At 43.7% G+C, this 20,583-nt stretch overlaps 1 protein-coding gene across 1 annotated transcript in view; it reads left to right on the top strand.

Moving 5' to 3' along the window:
• The window catches only part of WNT9A (Wnt family member 9A), a 53,650-nt gene extending 49,646 nt beyond the window's left edge, over positions 1 to 4,004 (top strand). Inside the window, exon 4 of the mRNA XM_040549668.1 lies at positions 551 to 4,004. Coding sequence (XP_040405602.1) covers positions 551 to 1,024 — 474 coding nt within the window. The 3' untranslated portion in view covers positions 1,025 to 4,004. The remainder of the gene's footprint in view (positions 1 to 550) is intronic.
• The last annotated feature ends 16,579 nt before the right edge of the window (positions 4,005 to 20,583 follow it).

Genomic DNA, 20,583 nt, shown 5'->3' with positions numbered 1-20,583 from the left:
CACAGCTTTAACTGCATTTCCACTGAGCCTGTGCTGCTAATTTGAAGCTACATGGGTTTAAGGTGGCAACCTGTGTGTTGGGAAGAAGGTTCCTGCTGTTCATGCTCATGTTCTGGAGCACATGCCACCACCTGTCTGTGTGGGCTGCAGCAGCATCTCCCCATTAGCTATGCTAAACCAACTCACTTTTGTTGCATCTTATCTCCATGTTCTTATTAAAATGTATAAATAGGTGTTAAAATATGTATTGATCTCTGCCTATGTAAGATGAGTGCAAGTACTGGACAGTCTTTGCACTTTCACTAGTACCATTAACTATCCAAGTAAAGCAACATTCTGACAGGTAAGTGTCATTTCTGGAAGCTGAGACCCTTCTAAAACAAGTCTTTCCTGTAGTGTGCGTTTTCTGTCTTCTTCCAACAGACAGTATTTGAGTTGTCATCAGCTCTGTGATTCAGGAATGTTCTTCTAGCAAAAGTTTTTTTTTTCCTCTATGCCTTGATTTGTTCCCCCACAACTGATTTTCTTCTGGGGCTGTGTGTGTCCGCAGGTCATCAAAGCTGGAGTGGAGACAACCTGTAAGTGCCATGGTGTATCTGGATCCTGCACTGTTCGAACATGCTGGAGGCAGCTTTCTCCATTCCATGAAATAGGGAAGCAGCTGAAGCAGAAGTATGAGACATCGCTCAAAGTGGGCAGCACTACCAATGAGGCCACGGGTGAAGGAGACATTTCCCCGCCCAAGAAATCCATCCCTGGTCACAGTGATCAAATCCCAAGGACTACGGACCTTGTCTACATTGATGATTCCCCGAGCTTCTGTCTGATGAGCAGATACTCGCCTGGGACTTCGGGAAGGAAATGTTACAAAGACAAGAACTGCGACAGCATCTGCTGTGGGCGAGGGCACAACACGCAGAGCCGGGTGGTCACCCGCCCGTGCCAGTGCCAGGTCCGTTGGTGCTGCTATGTGGAATGCAAGCAGTGCACCCAGAGAGAAGAGGTTTACACCTGCAAAGACTGATGCGTCTTCTGCCTGATGGCAACCCTCAGTGACGGGCGATCATGATCTATGAGAACTACATATGGAGACAAACAGGGTTTGATTGACCTTCTGGGATCTGAAAGCTATGTTGAGACATAAGCACTTTGTAGGGTACAGGTGACCCAGCTGTGTTGCTGTTTTGTTTGTTTTGTTTTGTTTTCCTGTAGACTGAATTTTAATGAGGTCCAACCATGTGGAAATAAGTGCCTGTCACACTGGGGTTAGACACCAGTTGACCTTCAGCTTAGTCGTCCACGCAGTTTGACTGATCATTTATCCTTGGAACATCTTGATCGTTTCACCAATCCTCCATGAACTTCTGGGCTAATATATTCTCTGGAATAAATAACCTATATTACTTTATTCCTGAAGCTTACCCAACAGCGTAGAGAGCTGAACAGATAAGAAAGAAAGATCTTTCTGCTTTTAACACAGTGGTACGGGAAGTGTTCATTTTTTCCCTTCTGAAACTGGAGAGAGGTGTGGGGTAAGCAGGAACAGCCCTGATTGTTCCTCTAGTGGAATTTCTGCATATCCAGCAAACAAGGCTCTCACAAAGAGACTCACTTGGAGGGTAAGCTTTTTAATGACAGCTCCGTATCCACATGCTTTGATCACCAAATACAGCTCCAAAAATGTCGGGTCCACCATGTTGCGGATGACAATGTGTCCAAGAAAGAGGTTGGGAAGACAGCAGAAAACCAGATGTGCCTGTCCCTTTCAGTCGTGTTATTTTTTCATACAATTACTTCAAATGCAGTTCCTTTAGCACTATCACTGTCTTAAATTTTATTTAAAAACAAACAAACCACTAGATACTTTTGTTTTATTTTCACTTTTGTGGAAGACATTTTTCTGTCCTCTTCCCACCTCTTGTTGATTGATTTCACCCTGTGGAAACTGCTTCAGAAATCTAAACTGGAACTTTTTTGTTTTATGTCGGCTGAATTTGGACATGTGTTTTTGAGGAGGACAAGAGAAATTCCAGTGCATCTTGGAAGGCAGTGATGTCTTGCATTGTATAGCAGCCATTTTGGACTGGATCGGAACTTTGGAGGATTCAACTTTTCTTTACTTAGGTCATCATTCCATTTACCCTAAACCATGGCAGTGGTACATGACACAAGCTGTATGTAGTGAACCCAATGACCTTAAGATTTTTTTAACCACTAGATTGAGAACTGTATTTTAAAAATACAACTGCTAAATGGTAACCAACTATTGGATTCGGAACAGCTAACTGACGCAGAGACAAACCATCAAGTGGCCAGAGAAGCCAGAAATCAACTGCAGTGGTAGATATAGCTCTGATGCTGTGAAATAGATGATGATCTTCAGCATTTCTTTTCCCTTTGAAGAGGATACTTACAATCCAGGACTTGATGCGGCAATAATCCTTTATCATATAAAAGTGCTTCTGGGACTGGAAGCAGCCAGTGAATGCCTCAACGAAGCTTTCTAAGGAAACACTGGAGAGTGGAGGGCATTGTATTTTATTTTTGATAGCAGTTTTTGATTGTCCAGTAGTAGCAATTTCCACCAATTTTCTATAAACGATTGATCTGGTTCTCAATGGAGGAAAGCTGGCTGGAGTTTTTCAAGTAGTGGTAGATGTTGGCCAAGCAAAAAGAGGAGAGCAGTTTTCCAAAATGGACTATTATTTTCCTTTTTTTTAACTTTACTTTTTTCTTTCCCCAAATAGTAGCCACTAATATTTAAGCTGTTTATGTGCATCTACTGGGAGGAGAAAATATATTTTTTTTTCTTGGTAACAAATAACTGCAGCCCAGCCTGGCTTGTTGGCATCAAATCTGGAGGTAGAGTACTGGGGATGGACTTTTACGATGTTACTTTTAGTAGTGCTATGGTCCTGGAAAGTAAAGCATACTGGCTCTTTTTTTGATGTTTGTTTATTTGCTGTACAATTCTGGAGATTGGGGTAGTGCTGTAGAAGGAGTAATCCACAGACAGTATTTGTCCCTTTCCACCATGGCAGAAGCACAGTGGAGCGTCCGACGCAGAGGGTTTGCAGGAAGCTCTCGCGGCTTCTGGGAGATGCGCCGCTTTGAAAGTCACCCACAAGCAGTTTATCTAATGGTTTAAAAAATAAACTGACTAGAAACCTATTATTCAGTGTGTGCATGTGTGTATATATATACACACGCAGACACGTAAATATATATATATATAAATATTGAACAAACATTTATTTATTGTAAAGCCCTTCAGAAGGACCTTCTTATGGTTTCAATGTGGTATTATGTTAAATTCTTTCTCCCTCTCTTTCTTTCACACATGTGCAAGCTCACTGTTACATTTGTGTGTGTGTGTGCTAGAATAGCTCTTCCCCTCCAAAGTAAGGCTGGATCCAAATGTGCTCAAAACATGAGGATTTTTGGGTCTGAATTACTATTTCTGGCCCCATTCTTTTTTAAAATGTGTTCTTAATTAAAGAATGGGCTGCAATTTATGTGCATTATTATTATTATTAATTATTATTATTGTTATATTTAAACCATGGGCCTCATTTTCTTTCTTTTCACTGGTGTCTCTGTCTCCGTTGACCTTGCTGGAGTAACTCCACATTGCACTGGTGTGAGAGGAGAATGAGTCCCTAGATGCAGAAGAGAGGGCAGTGCTGGCATGGATATCGTTGCAGAGAAAATGCCTGTGTCGGATGGGATAGGATAGCTTGGTGAGTTTGCAGAGAGAGAGGGGTGGGCAATGAGGCAGACTGTTAAGGCTAGACTAGAAGAAAGAGGCAAAGAGTGAATGAACTACTGAGTGAAAGAGCTCTTCTGTGTATTATAACTCACGCACTGAAGCCTGGATGCTTTCTGTAAGTATTTAAAAAAAAAAAAAAGAAAAAGAAAAAACACAAAAAACAAATTGTATTTATGTTAATGTGGATATATTACTTGCCTGTTATATATTGTAAATAGCAAGGTTTATTCTCCTGTGGTTAAAAAAAAAATATAACTAAATAGTAGCGAGGCACATGTGTTAAATGTATAGGCAGTGTATAAAATATACTAACACTCTGAAATCAGGAGAACTTGTCTTCTTGGCCTTTTGACCTAGGGTGGTAAAACATATGTGGGTTATTTCTCTTCTCCCTCCACCTTGTTGTGTGTGATTTTTGGGAGGCACGGGGAGACGTTTAGGTCCAGCATTTTCAAATGTTTGCCTTATCTTTGAATTAAGAATGGGGAGAAAAGCCTCATTTTGGAAAAAAACAATGGAGCTTGAGTAGTGTGATGCAAGTAGCAGCTGGTAGAAATGTTTTTAAACCCTCTCAAAACCCTTTTGAGTGCTTGGTCTGGGTTTTCTGTTTATGAAGGTTGTGTTTCGGAATTTAATTGATCTGTGGAGCTGTACAGGAGCTTCTGCTTGTGCTGCTCCATATGCACCTTCAGAAAACCCTGGGTAAGAAAGTTGAAGTCCTCTGCCAGACACTGAGACTGAGCTGTGTCCTGTAAAATCCTTTTGCTTCCAGCTGTTTGAAATTGGATTTTTCCAGAGAGGCTAATTCTACTGCCACACCATTGGATCTCCAGTGCAATTGACTGAAATTGCCCATTTTTGTAAAATGACAAGAGTTCATTTAGGCTCTGAATCTTTCATGGTGCCATTTCATTAAAAAAATAAAACAACAACCAAACAAAAACCAAGTGTGAAACAACTTCCCCCCACACACACACTCACACCCCGAGAAAGTGTTTTTTGTGGCAGATATAACTGGAGACAGATGGATTGGTGTAGGGGAAGTCTCTGGTTTCTGATTCCCTTTTAGCCCGTGTCCCCCCAAAATGTCAAAGTGTTGGTTCTCCTAAGCTGATCCAGCAAGACTTGCGTGATCAGTTTTGGGGTGGGGGGGTGCAACCATTATTTATATAATTTTTTATTAATTTTTTAAAAGAGAAGTTAGCTGATGGAAGAATATTTTTATTGAATAGTGCATTTAGTTATGTCAGAAATATAAAAAAAAATATATATATAATATTTTTGTAAACAAGGCAAACTGAAAATGTTTGCTGTTTTATATTAGAATTTTCTATTAAAAGAAATAAAACCCCACACAAATAATTGTTGCACCCGTCATCTGTTTTTTAACAAGCTTCTATTCTGTGTGACTGACTCATATATACCGGATGTGGAGACATGCAAAACAAGTCCTAAACATTACGTTCTCATTGTCTTCCAGCTCGCAAATGACTCCAGTTAGTGAAATGTAGGGTTTTTTTCCCCCTCCAAATTTTATTTTTATTCCTGACACAAAAAATGGCTTGTGAAGAGTGACAGGCTTCAAGCTTACACTTTTTAGTTGTGTTTACTGGTCCTGGAATGGCTTTGAAGGGAGGAAAACCTAAATTTATTCACAATAACTAGATATTTGCTATTGATCTCAGTTGGCCTGGGAAAAACACTCTTAAAAGTTAGCTGGAAAAAACATATCTGAGTGCATGGGAAGATTAAATGAAGAGGGCCAAATTCCAGGCTTGATCTAACTGAAGCAATTTTTATCATTTTGAATGGGGTATTGTAAAACTGGGGAGCTGGAACTTGGTCTGCTGCAGTTCAGGAAGGCTGTTGTTCACCTTTGGAAGCTACGATGAGCTATGAACCAACTGTTTTCAAGAGAACTGCTGGGGAGATCTGGGCAGGGGAGAAACAATTTCTGTCAATTTTTCATGGTTGGCTAGCTCATATGCATCTGCCTTCCTTCAGCCCAGGTCTTGAATTTCTTTGTTAGTGACTTTTCAGCTGCCCTACTTTAGCCAATATATGTGAAGAAATTAAGTTGGTTTGGCCCATAGTAGGGTTGGATGAGAATCCAGATGAAGGGACAGATTTCTCAAGGCTACTTTCATGGTGTAGATGCTGCTTAAGGTAATTTTCTGGTGGATTATAGTGCCTGTGAAAAATTCCTCAGTTGCTGCTGCAGTAAAATTAGGTCTATACTGTGCTTGCTAAAACAGGTGCAGCAAAGCTCTGCATTCCCAGTCTTTTTGGCTCTGCATGCACATCTGGTAGGGTGCGTCTGGCTTCCATGGCCAGCTTGTCCTGGTCGTCTTTTTTAAGGATGCTAACTAGGTGATGACTTTTGAAGAGCAATATTTTCGTGCAAAATGACCAGTGTGTTTTATGACCATTACTGTCCATGTAACTCAAAGGAGGCTTAGTGTAGCACAGGATCAGCCCTGTAGAAATCTAGTTATTGCTAAAGCAGTCAAGCTTAGGGTCATGATTATCAATGAATGTCTTTTCAATCCAGTTGTCACTGATAAGACTGGATTTGGCCAAATTATTTTTAGAAACTATTTTAGAGGTTCCAGGAAACAGAATATGTCCAAATGGAAAGGAGAAAAAATAAAAAAAAAATCTCTAGTATTTGTGGAAGGAGAGGAAAAAAAATGGATATCTCAAGCATATTTTAGATCTGGCATCATGGTAGGCTTCCTGTAACTACATTCCTTCAGGGGCAGGGTACGAGAAGAGTGTAAGACCATAAATGATTCAGACACATGAAAATTCAGCAGGGTAGCAGGGACATGTCTAAACAACATATTTTTCTCAGTTGTTGCTGAATGTTTTCAGAAATGGGAAAACCCTGCTCAGCAATATTTGACGAGGTCACCCAAAGGGACAGCAGATCCCCCTCCTTCACCCAGTTTTGCCTTCACTGGGGAGTTGCTCAGGAAAGTCAGAGGTGCTGACATGTTTGGCACTGTGGGGCATTTGCAGTGGGCCTGGAGTCATCACCCCTTAGCTAAGGAAAGCATTAAAAGCTTGGTTGTCCAGGCTCTTGTCTGTTGGTATAAGCAACTCTACAGGTGTTTTGGTCAATGTGGAGGTGCCAGTTTCTCCCAAATGACAGCAAAAGGAGATAAAGCATAGGTGAGAGAGGCGGAGATGAATTGAGGCCTAAGCAAGGTCATTGTGGAAACCCTGCCAAGATCCCCTTAGGCATGAACCCATCCCAAAGCACAATCACCAAACTAGCATGGGAATTTTCCCTTGTTCCACCCACCCCACTGTGGTCTCTAACAGTGACCTTTGAGACCTGAATGTAAAGTCTAGGATTTGTTTTGCACACTTGGGATGGCATTTCCTTTTAAAGGGAGGTGGGAATACTAACATGAAGGATTAGTGTTTTTCTTTTTATTTTTTTTATTTTTTTCCAATGTCTTATGGGAGCCTAAGTTATTTTTCTCTACCTCATATGTACAGCTTGTAGGTATAAATCTGATTCTGAGTGACTGTTGAGAATGTATTTAAGTTATTTAACATCTTTGTATAACAAAAAAGCCAGAACAAATGAAACAATAAATGTATTTTAAATTATACTTGAAGTGTGCTCCTCTTTCTTCACATCTGTTGAAAAAGTTCTAATTTCAATGGCTGTGGGAGCCCCTGCCCCTCCCCCAGCATTACTCCTCACTGCTGGTCCTGCAGCCAGCCTGTACCTGTGGCTAATGCAAGCCTTAAAAGGCTGGAAATGCTATCAAGGAGGCATGCTGCCCTAGATTTCAGTCTGAGGTCCCATATCCTCGTTTATTTGGGCTCATTGCAGGCTGCCCCTCTTTGAAAGCCTTCAGGATTTCAGGAGAAGGGGCGCTCATGACTGTCATAGAAGCAAGCATTCTCCTTTTCTCTCAGGAAAGAAATCCTTAACAAGCCTAGCCTTGGGGACACTTAACCCAAGTGACCTTTGAGGTCTATCCATTGTAGCTCCTTGAGCTTGGCCTCCAATCACAGACAACCTACTGCCTCACATGTCAAAACATAATTGTCCTTGTAATATTACCATCAGTTAAAAAACTGTCTCTATCCCACCTATCCCAATTTTGAATGATGTTGGAGTGACTCACAGCTAGGACAAAACTCCTTGCTTCCTTCTCTTCCTCCCTCAGATCTTCTACTCTGCATGAAACACCTCACAAACTATGATCAGGTTCAGGACTGCTACAGGCTGCTCTGACTGGGGCCAGTTGCTGTCCCAGTGTCTTGGCCAATACAGTGTTAATTGCAGGGGGCTGATGAGCTCTGTCAGCTTTTCATGGGATTGCCTTGTCATCGTATTGAGCTGGAGAAGCCACGGTACCTTGGCAGAATGTCGCTGTCACGATGTGACTTCAGTTCCTCTGACTGAGTATCTGACGGGAGCTCAGAATGAGGACACTGCCAAGTGTAATCTGTCTGAATGAAAACAATTCTCTAAAATTCATTTCAGTTGAGCTTTAAATATCCAGAGACTGTTGCTGTTCCTCTCACAACCTACTGACATGAATGTGGGTGATTTGGCTTTGCAAAGTCTCTCAGAAACAACCCCATGCCTGTATGTATATGCATGCAATGAAATGATGCCTTCCTGTGCTACAGCTGTGCAGAGGTTCACAGATGTTGCTTTTTTGTGAGGATGAGGAGAAAGATGAGAAACCAACCAGTAGCAACCTGAAGTCTAACTCATCAAGATGTTTAAAAAAAATCAACCAGACAAAAACAAATCAAACCAATCTAAACCAAAACCAAGCCCTGGAACAGACTGAACTTGTGGCTGAGAAAATCTTATTGAGAGAGGAGGTGGTGGGCTGTTAAGAAGCTATTTAACTTACTGGGCTGCTGCTTTTTGAGGCAGGCGATCAGGCACCAGCACCCTTGTTATCTCATTTTCCACTTCGGTGCAGTAATCACATCCAGGTCTTTACCCAAACCTTTAAGAAATGGCTCCTTAGTGCTTTTGACACTCAGCAGTGCCTGTCCTCGGAGATGCTGATACTTTCATCCAGTATTTTGCTCATGTTGGTGCATTATGCACACTATTGCACTCTTTCTCACAGCTTATTATCTACAGCATCCACCTAAGGAAAAGTGCATTAAATTAGACAGATCTCTGCACAACCAATGAGCCTTCCACTTCTTGTTTTGCTTTGCTTTGCTTTTTTTAAAAGTTTCAGTTGAAAGCTTCCAGTGCATCAACACCTGTAATAAATAAGTCCTGTAGGAAGTGTTATGTCACCCTTGCAGAGCATCAAAATGTGAAGTCCTGGTGGTTTTGCACGTATCAGCATCCTAGGGTGCTCACCATTTTATACAATGATCTGATGAAGGGACTGTATACACTGAACAATGTTTTCTACTTTAAACCCGATGTCTGAGGGTGAATAGAAGATTCGTCTGCTTAAATGCAGGTATTTACACTGCAGCTGGATGCACAGGGGCTGGTCACCTCCTGTGCCTTTTATAGTCAGTGGATAGCCAGTTAATGAAGCTACTGGAGTTGGGACCAAAATTCCTCTTTTCTTATAAACCATTAGACACCTTGCTTTGATCTTCACCATCTCTACTCACTGATGGAGAGCTGACGTGTCAAAACTCACACTTAGCCACATACAACCCCATCTGAAGGAGTGCCTTTACAAACATCCAAAAGCCCATCCTTGTGAGCAACCTCCACGGATCACCTGAGCTAATGTGGTGCAGGTGAGTTGTACACAGAGCTGTTAGTTCCAGGGAGACCACCTGGAGGAGTTGTATGGTGACAGCATTGAGCAGGGACCATATCCATGAAGAAAGAGTTGAGGTAGGCAAGGGATAGTTAGTCTACATGAGGTAAGGGATGGAAGGATGGACTTACTCCCAATATACTTGCATGAATCAAATCATTTGGTCACAGACAGAAATGAAAGGCGGAGGAGTTTCTAGGACTCACTTTCTGTTGGTCTTACAAAACTTGCAGAGTGGGTGTTCCTCAGTTGGCAGTAGACCAAACCCAACAGGCAAGCATGACTCTTGTCATGATGAGAATGATCAACACGAGGCCCTGAGGAACCTGGCTGATATTTTGTTTGATGTTTAGCCCAGGTGGTTTTAAGCAAGAAGAATGGAGGACTGGAGGTGATAGGATTGGACATGGGGGATCCAGGGAGCTACGTTTGGTCTACATCCCATCAAACCCTGCAACATACCTCCCTGGCTTCTTCAGCTTCCCATCTGACCTTGCATTACACTTCCTGCCAGTTGGGTAATGAGAAATCGCAGGCTTGAAACCTCACAGCCAGCCTCCGCCAGACCCTTAAAGAGCTGCTAATGTGAGTCGTAAAGCCGCAGTAGCCTAGGATGTAACAGCGTTTTGACAGCTGTTCCCACAGAGGAAGTGGGTGAAGCTAGAATGCATATTGTAAGAATATGGGATTAAAAAAAAAAAAAAAAAGTATCAAATGAGAGTCTACACCTCCAAAAAAATAAAATGGGTTTTCTTTCGCCTTCTCTCCCATTGCTTTCCTTAAGGCCAATGCTAGGTCTTCACAAGAAAGTGGTTTCAGCCTGCATCTGTGGATGTGCTGAGCAGCAGGGAAGCAAGAGAACAAATTAAATCCATCAAACAACAAAAATGTCTTTAGCTTAGAAAGAAATAAAGACTTGCCTGAACCTCTTACAAGTACTGAGAGCAGCCCTGCTGAACTGAAAGTAACCCTGCCAAGAAGGACTTGGGGGTATTGGTGGACGAAAAACTGAGCATGAGCCGGCAATGTGTGCTTGCAGCCCAAAAAGCCAACCGTGTCCTGGGCTGCACCAAAAGCAGTGTGGGCAGCAGGGGAGGGAGTGGGTTGTCCCCCCTCTGCTCTGCTCTCATGAGACCCCACCTGGAGCCTGCGCTCAGCTCTGGCCCCCAGCACACGAAGGACAGGGACCTGTTGGAGTGAGTCCAGAGAAGAGGCATGAAGGTGATCTAAGGACTTGGAGCACCTCTGCTATGGAACCAGGCTGAGGGAGTTGGGGTTGTTCAGCCTGGAGAGGAGAAGGCTCTGGGGAGACCTCACAGCGGCCTGCCAGGGCCTAAAGGGGGCTGCAGGAGAGCTGGGGAGGGACTCTTGGTCAGGGGTGTAGGGATAGGACAAGGGGGAATGGCTTTAAGCTAAAAGAGGGTAGATTTAGATTAGTTATGAGGAAGAAATCCTTCACTCAGAGGGCGGTGAGGCCTTGGCCCAGGCTGCCCCCAGGAGCTGTGGGTGCCCCATCCCTGGCAGTGCCCAAGGCCAGGCTGGGTGGGGCTGGGAGCAGCCTGGGCTGGAGGAAAAGAGAATTATAATAATGGGGGGACACTTTCTATACAGAGCGTCCCATGAAGCAAGCAAGCAAGATGAAAATCTGACTGTTACAAGGACAATAAAAACAAAAAATCTAATCACTGAAAGAAGAGTTGGCAGAGTCAGGTCCTAGTTATTGATTCATCATCACCATTAATACAGCTCAAAGCCCACAGGTGTTTTTGAATCATAGAGGTCCCACCTGAGTTATTTAAGACAGAGATGTTATGTCTACCCTCTTTTTGTCCAAGTAGAAGTACAGGCACAGGGTTTGAAAGGTGAAAGAGGCCTAGAGAGGAGCTGTGACATACCCAAACTTATGTCTTGGTTGTTTTGAGAGCTCAGCCAGAACGATGTAGTGGTAAGGGCCGTCAACTTTGAGATGTGGAGGTACCACCAGTGGCCAGGACTAATATACATGCCACACTTCGGTGTTTATATTCTGCTTTTCTGCAATGGGAAGCAGGCAGGTGACGACAGCATGGTTCATGTGTTTCACTATGGATTTTCTTCAAGCCTGGCTCTCCAGGCTTATGCTCGAGGCTGCCTCCTCCACTTCTGCCAATTGCCAGTCTTGCAGGGGGAATCAAGGCTGGCTGGAGATGATGCTAAACATATGGCTCCCTCATGTGCTGCTGGCTACAGTACTGGTGTGCTGTAGCCAGGCTAACAAAGGGTATAGCTGTCAAATGCAAAATGGAACGTTTCCCTCAGGACCTGGGATATAGTGGCTGAAGATGCTGCCAGCTGCTCAGAAAAGCAAAGGAGCCATTTCATTTTCTACCTCCTCTCCCAGGTCATTTATGCTGCTACTTCCAGAAGTTATGTTGTCAGTATAGGGAATTCTGGCTACATCTCCACTAGTTAATTAAACATAGCTGTGATGTTGATGCCACCTGGCATAAAGCACACCACATCTAGTATATTAAACGCTCTGACCTTCCAGAACAAAGTGGTTCTATTCAAAATGCCTTTTGGGAATGGCCCTTGGTCTATACTAACACTTGATCCATGCCCATAAATTGCTTGGGAATGTGCTTTTAACTAACCTAAAAGCAGGCCGGAGAATTCCTAGTATTTTCACAATATTAATGCGTTGTATGTGTGATTTTGTGTGTGTCCATGCACCTGTGCTTGCACGCATATATTTACATTCACATATCCTCCAATTTCATGGCTAGCAGCAATGACTATAAGAATACCAAGCCCCGGCACTGACACAAAACCTTCAAAACAGAAAAATCCTGAGGAGCTTTGATCAGTCTGAAATCCCACTTCCACATAACTGGCATTTAGGTGAGGTAGGGAGTACTGAAGTTCTAGTCCAGAACTTGTATTGAATTCATTCTCCATCTCTTTTGATGATGAACTACCAGTACAAAGTCTCTGATAGAAGCCCCAGTTTGCTAAGTGCACACAGCTCCTGCCTTAAAGAGCCTGTCCCAGCAATGCTTTCATTTATATCCTTCTCATCTTCCCCAAGCAGCTTCATTTCCAAGGTGTTAATTGCAAGGGCATTCATCATAAATTATCACTCATTTCTCTCCCTCACTTGCATGGAAGTATCCCTCAAGGGATTATGCTCATTAAAATAGGACCAAGCTCTACGTGAGCAATGCCGCAGGATAACTAGGCAGCCTGCTGGGAGGGTTGGGGGAATAAAAAGAAAACAAAGGTGGTTGGGCACTGAGGTGTAAATATGAGGGAGCTTCAGCCCTGGGGAATCCTCCAACATCTGCTGGGAAAATCTGTCAGCTAACCGTACTTGATTCACTCAGAAGGACAGAAGGCTACGCATGTCTGAGATTTCACTATTTTTGTAAGGATGGAAAAAATGGGTTTAGTTACTTACAACAAGGTAGCACTTAAATTGAAGTATTTGACAAATTAAAAAAAAAAAAAAGCATAAGGAGGACTTTTGAGTTACTATTGGGTGGTCTTTACCTGATTTGGTGTCTTGGTTGATCTTACTGACCAACAAAATAGCCCAAGCCTCAAGGCTGGTCTGCTATCATATCTTCCCTGAGCTACCTCTCTTTTGTTCTTCTGTCTGTCACCCCCTTAAGCAAGGAATCCTCAACAAAAACAACATTTTCCCTTCCCCAGGTGTGAATGACCTCAGTTATGCCTGTTAGTGTTTCTTTCTTTATTCCTTGTGACAGACCACTGGGATACGTATCCAGCTCAGAAGCACGGAGCAGCTGTACAATGACATAGCAAGGAGGTGATTTATTTATAACTTAGCTTTATTTCTGGGTTGCATTGGATATTAACGTTACGTCTGGTCTTTTAGAAAGTTATTCCTATCAGCTGACATTTGCAAAATTAAGAAGTCATCCTTATTTTTTTTTTTATTATTATTATTTTTTTTTTGGATGCTCTGGGCAGCCCATCTCAAAGCCCTGCTGGTTATGGTCTTCCCACATCATGCTCAATTGAGTCTTTCACAATTCCTTCTCTCTGCTGGGCTGGCTCATCTCAGTTACTACACCTGTGACTGTAATACTATTAGTCAGCTACCATCAAGAGAAATTACCTTATGGACAATTGAATCATTTGATTCCCAATTTCCAGGTCAGCAAAGTATGCGTGGAGGCCACACACTGCATATTAACAGCACGCATGATGGACTTGGCATGAAGATGTTTGTCCTAAATTGCCTTTCCTTCGTGGGTTGCCATATTAGTGGTGGTGGAAATGTTCAGCCAAACAAGCCTTTGAACTCCATTGGGTCTCTTATGCTGTTGCTTCCCTCAAGGATAGTTAGTGGTGCCTCTGAGTAAAGTGGAAATTGTGGAAAACTGCATATGTGAAAGGAAACGGAGCAAATGGCTGTTTTGTGTAAATCCGATAGGTTCCATGCAGTGAGGTCTCCCTTATATATTGGCCTCCTGGTCACTCCGAACTCCCCTGATGCACAACATGCACCTCCCTGGGGGCAATGTGGAAGGTGAATTGGCTGGCAAGCTTGGTCTGCATCTCAGAGTAGTGAGAGGAGACATTTGAGATATAATTCTCATAGAATCATAGAATCATCATAGAATCATAGAGCGGTTTGGGTTGGAAGAGACCTTAAAGATCATCTAATTCCACCCCCACTGCCATGGGCAGGGACACCTCCCACCAGACCAGGTTGCCCAAAGCTCCATCCAACACTTTCAGGGATAAGGCAAAGCTAGCATGGGAAAAAAGAGTATTTTCAGTGAGTGGAAGTACAAGGGAAGGGATAGCGGGGAAGATATTAGATGAAAATAGCAATGTTGTCCATTGAAATCAGAGCACATTTTGTGAAAAAGGTAACTGAGCTGAAACCAACATTTTCCTATCAAAGTAAGTATTTATGGGAATATTCAACCCACCTGCAGGTAAGAGGGTCCTCAGAGAAGATCATCATTATAATACTGAAGTCTCCTGATTCTATCTCCTGGCTCCTGCTTCCAAGACCCAACCAAAGTTAACATTACTCACACCACCTCAGTTTTATGTCTAGCTCTCACCTGATATTACCTGACATACGGGATGTGATAGAGCACTGTCAGAAAGGGAAAGTTATTTACAGATGTATCCACATTCCAGTTTTACTTTGACGTCCTCTATTGTTGAAACTTGGCCAAATCCAGATCCCATCATATCAGGTTATACTCACTCAAAATGCAAAGCAAACAGCTGTTTGATAGACCTCACAATTTAACTGTTTAAGAGTTTAGAGCTGAAGATATCTGGGGAATTGTTTATTTTTAATCAGATATTTAATTGGGTTAACAAGTTCATCATTTTTTTTTTCTGTTCCTCTCTTCCTAAATAGGCATTTGGGGACATTCTTGCTTTTCACAGGGCTGTTAGTTCACTATTTAAAAGCTTCTGCCTGATATATTTTCTGTAGGTATCACTAACGGAAGAAAACATATGCTGTGATATACAGCTATTCCTAATCACTATGAAGAAAAAATACTGCCCTTGTGAAAAGCATAAAATCTGAGTAAGCAACACATGAAAGCTTTTTGCTAAATACTCCCCACTAAACACTCTGTCAAGCCTGTCACTCACCTGAATTTTAATTCAACTGGAGTTATGGGAGTGATTATGACTAGTGTCAAAAATGCTTTGGAATTAATGAGCAATTACTGACTTCACCTTGGTCATTTCCAAGCATATGGACTAATTCCAGCATGAAGGGAGACAATGTGGCTCTTGCACTGCCTCTTTTGGCTGGAAATGCCATCAGCACTGTCCTCTGCCTCACAAGAGAGCGAAACTCAGCGTTCCTGTTGTGTCCTCAGGACCTCTGCTGCTCACATCGGCACCTCTCCCTTCCCAAAGGGATCTGCTCAAGTGGGTGAAGGACACAGAGACACAGCGAGCTGCCCTGGAGATCCTGCTGGGCGGGGGTTAGATGAGGACATCTGCTTTGCTGCTCTCCATTCGGCTTTAGCTTAATATATACTTGGGAAGAGTAAGTGGGATTCCAGTAGGATGCAGTCTGTTTGGGAAGGGTCAGCAGCATGGCTTTGCCGCCTCACCCCCGCACCCTCTTTTTTTTTTCCCCTTCCTTGTGCGGTATTTTCTCTATACAGCTTCTTCAGAATGCTCACGAACCTAGCATTAGCCCTCTATAGCTTCTATAATTTCCTACAAAGGCTTCACGTCTCACACCCTGATGTTTCACATAGCAGTGACCTCAGCTCCTGGCATGTATAAGCCAGGCCTGGTACTCGTAAGCTGGGGAAAGATCCCTGAAGGAAACAAGGAGCCTTTCTGAGTGTTTTCAGCACGAATTTATCACAGTAATAGTATCTGTAATCACCTTCATGTTAACAGTCAAAGTATAACCTGCCTGGGTCTGTCGCATCTTAATTAGCAATCAGCCAGTATCAGAACTTTTCGCCACTTGACTATTTTTGATGTTTAGATATCAGATGTTTAATATTTAGGTAAAAAAAATGAAGACTTTATTTTTTTTCTCCCTGTTTTCTCAAGAAATATACTTTGTTGCATTTTTTTAAATATCGAGTTTCCAGCATTTGAAGAAGAGCTAAAATTAATTCCTATATCCAGGAGAGGGATGCTGTGCATTTGGTCTGGAGTTACTGATCTCTTTCTTTTCTCTCTTTTCCCCTCTCTTTCTTTCTCCCTCTTACTTTCTCTTTCTTGTTCTCTTTTTCTTTCCATCTCTTGGAAGGTAACATAGCTAAAAAACAAACCGGTGATGCTGCAATTGCTGTTCTTACTGTAGCTGGAGAAATTTGTGGTATCGCCTCCATGAGCTGTATTTTGGACCAGAAGGTGGCCAAATCCTCGAGCTGTCTTGATCAAGACTGGCATCTGACTCATTGAAAGGCTTAAGGCTTTGAAAGGTCCTGAACTAATATCATGCTATCTGGGGATGTCTGTATCAGTGTCTTGTCTTTCTACAATCCCTTGTTGTTTTGGTCATGTCAAATACACTGAGAGAGCTGAGGTATCTTCACCGGCATGAGGTAGCAGTGTAACTTCTATTCCTTTGTGTCAAAAGGAAAGCAGACCAGGTGAGATAGTATAGGTCACCTCAAAGGACATGGGATGCTTATGTCTGGGCAATTGTGTTCAGCCTTGGACCTCCTAAATGTCAAGCAAGGTTCCCTGCTCTAACCACCCTCAGTGAAGCCTCTTGACTGTCCTCCATGATCTTTGTCCATCAGAATTGCCTCAGCCCCAAGCCAAATACTGCAGACAGCTGTGGGCTCTACCTGGCTTCCAGCCCAAGGCTCCCTTTGCTTTGATATTAAGAGCCTTCCTCCCAGCTGGGATGCCCCCACCACACCACAAGCACCACGCACACGTGCAGAAGACTGAGTTTTCTTCCCTACAGAGAGACAGGCTGTGCCCACCTTGCAAGAGGAGGCAAGCCAATGCCATAAGGAACGGAGGGGCACGAATGCAAAATGGCAGCAGCACAAACTGAACCCCCCGTGCCTTAGAGCCTGGCTGGGTGCCCATAGCAAGAAGCCCAAATGCCCTTTTTGCCACCAGGTGGAGCTGGGAGAGAGCTCCTTGGACCGGGCCAGCTGACGACACCCTGGGACGATTGCACAATCCTTGTGGCTAACTGAAAAGAGGATTTTTAGTTTGGTTATTTGTGTGTTATTTTACCCAACTCACGGCCCAGGAATTTCATGTCTCTACCACTGAGAAATTCCCTCCTGAAAATCAAGGGAGGGAGGATCATGTGTCATTTCGTTTTCAAAAAATAAAAATAAAAAGGATGTAAATCTGACCAGTCACCAGACCTTGCAATGGCTGACTGTTGACTGGGAGGAACATTTAATGCAACGCTGTTGTTGGCATTTATATTTCATGCACAACTACTAAGTTGGCTCCATACTTCTGCCAGTGGCCACCTCCCAACTGAGGACTGCCCACCCAGGCTTGCTGGGAGCAAGTTTGGGTTCAGATTGTCCCTGTGAAGCTCTGGCAGACTTTCCTGGGTAGCTGCTTGGGTAACGCCAGCAGCACTGCTGACCACTTCTGTTATTTCAGCCCTGAGCCGAGGTGCGTGGAAATGCCCTGCTGACGCACTTCTCCCATCTTCAAGAGGCTCTTAAGCACAGTAGGCACTGAGACGGCTTCTCCCACTTAACAGCTTATAGGAGCCACTTAAAGTCCCCTGCTGTGCCTCTCCTTTCTTTAGGCGGTATATTTTGCCTTTCTTCCACCACCACAGTGGCGGATGTTAAGGCACCGCTGCTTTGTGCTTTTGGTGTTGAGGAACCTTAATGAGACTTAAATTAACGTGCATTGTCAGCAGTGGATATCTGTTGCAGGAGGCTTGCCAGGTCTCCACAGATGAAGTCAGCTCACTTCTGCCTGCCCCAGTAACACGCTGGGAAGGTCAAATGGTGACAGGCTGCGAGCTCAAAGCCATTCTACCAGGTGAACATAGTGCTGTACCTGTGCTACTATCTACTGCTCCTGAACAAGGCTCATCAGATGAATCAGCACTGTTGTAACATGACTACTGACAGCCCAAAAAGGACCTAATTCACCTGCAGCAGGTTGGAGCACGTGTCCATTGCTTGCATGTGCCTTTAGGGGTTTGCTGGATGGATAAAAGCAAGCAGCCCAGCAGGCTGGACCAATATTTGCAGTCGGGAATGTGGTGCTGCAGTCAAGGTCCTTCATGGCCAGGAGCTGGAGAGGCCAAGTCTGAAACCAAACTAAGGGTCAGGGCAAGAAGGTGGGTGTCTTGTTAAACTAAACCTGTAGAAATAAGGGAAGGAGAAAGTAAAGAGGAAGGCAAAAAGTGTGGTCCTGGTACAGAGCAAAGGTCAGGAAATAAATTACACAAGGTCAGGATCTGGAAATGAAGGAAGCATGGCTGAGGCAAGGTCAGGTGCTGGAGGTCATTCAAAGAGCCACTCTTATACACGTTCTGCCCAGCCAAACCTCCAATTCTGTCTAGGTGGAGCTGTGGTGGGTTCACCAGCTGATGAAGAAGTGATGCATAGGTCATTTGGTGGCCTGTTTCCAGACAGGGGTGACCTCAAATGCCATTTGTGTCTTCCATACAAGGTCCAACAGCCCACCTGCTACAAATTTGCTTCTCCTGTGTTTACTTCGGGCCCAATACGGGATAACAGCGTAGGTGATTTCTTGTCTGAACTGGTTCCTGTGTGATCTTTGCTTCAAGAGCAGGCGGAGTCTCTGCTCTTGTAACACATGGGATGAAACAAAGTGACTTGTTGGCTTGTTTTTATGTTTTTAAACTGGACTGACCCTGAGTTCTCTTGCCTTCACCTTGTAGTAAATGTTTCCCCTCCCTGTTTCTTTCTTTCTTTCTTTTTTCTTATTGTTATTTTTATTCCAGCAGGATTTGCTTTCCTTTTGTTGTATTTTTTAGTGCTGTTGAACTTTAATGTTCAGTTCAGAGACTCATTTGCTTCCTTCCAGCTTGCAGATACTCTTAGTACAAAAAGCTGGAAAAAGAGACCTCTGAGGCAGAGCTGGGCTCTAAGAGATGGTTTTGGGGCTTCCTGGGAGTTGTCTCTGGGCTGCAGATCACAGTTTTCCTGTTTCACATGTTATGACCATATCTCAAGGCCACAGTCAAGGGTCCAAATTTTGCAGTCATAAAAAAGCCCAATTTTGATTTCAACTAAACTGTGCTTTGTAACTTTCTCCTCTGTTTGCATATAAAGTGGTATGTCCTTCACCAAAAATAACAAGCGTTACTTCATGTGAGCTGGTAGTCAGGCCTTTGTGTGACATTTTCAGCACCATGCAATGGCCTAACCCCCATTTTTGTGCTCACACCAAGCAGGGCTGATTGGCCTCACCCGTACTCAGTACTGGCTGGGTCCAGCGTAGTTGCTCCCAGAGCAGGAGCTGTGCTGCAGGCAGAAGCTGAGCCCCCAGAGGAACCTCTCCAATAGGACCTTCTCACCCTGCAGCTTGGTCCGGGCTCCTTCCTATTAATGCACCTTCTCCATCTGTCAATGCTAAGCGAGTCCATGGCGCATGCATTGCATGGAGGAGATTTGAGCTCACCACAGCTTGCACCTCGTGTTGCTGGTATGATAATCCTCGCTGGGGAGCTGACATTTTGGCAGAGGAGACAAATGTTTTCTCCCAAGGTCCTCACCCACCCAGTTTTACTCACACCCAACCAGTGAGTTTCTGTGCTGTATTTTTTGTTTCACCCAGCCATGCCATTCCTTCCTCAGGCTGGTTTATTTCTTTTCTCTATGCTCTGCATCCTTCACAAGGCTGCTGGAAAGGCTTTGCAAGCTAGCATGGAGGTAGCATAGGTAATAAAATACACGTTACCGAATGCTATGCAAACAAGTGAGGTCACTGTGTTTAGTAAATCTGTTTTTCCCCCTACTGAGGATAAAACCTCGTTCTCTCAAAAAGCTGGAAAGTCTAACGCTTTCCTTCCCCCCCCCCCCCCCCCCCCCTTCTTCTTTTACTCATTTTTAACTCCCTTGTTGGTTCCCTGTGCGAGTATCCCACCTATTTACCCAATGCTTATTATTGTTGTTAGGTAACCGGCAGAGATCGACATCTTGCTGAGCAGTCTCACCCACAATACTGCCTTTTTCTTATCCCCAGCAAAGAAGCTGAGGACCACTAATATTAGCTTTATTTTCATTGGCACTACCCAGAGCTGGAGCCACCCAGTCTTTCCTTGCAGAGTGCTTCTTAAACAATAACAAACAGCTGATAGTGCAAACAGCTTCCCTCTGCAAACAAATATTAATCAACGCTGGGGGGCTTTGGTGGAAAGGAGTATGCAGTAAGGCTTTAGGTCGGGAGCAAAATGGAGGCTGGATGATTGGGTTTTGGCAGACAGGGGTTACGTGTATAATTAGGGATATGCCCATGTGATCTTGAGAGCAGAAGGATGGTATCCAGGACCTGACTCCAGTTCTGACAGTGTTCCTTGGGAAAGACTCCTCCTGTATTTGTCAA

The sequence above is a fragment of the Cygnus olor genome, chromosome 2, assembly GCF_009769625.2.
Source record: "Cygnus olor isolate bCygOlo1 chromosome 2, bCygOlo1.pri.v2, whole genome shotgun sequence".
In the NCBI taxonomy this organism is placed as follows: Eukaryota; Metazoa; Chordata; class Aves; order Anseriformes; family Anatidae; genus Cygnus; species Cygnus olor.
Note: the sequence above shows the minus strand (reverse complement) of the source record. Positions and strands in the feature narration are given on the sequence as shown.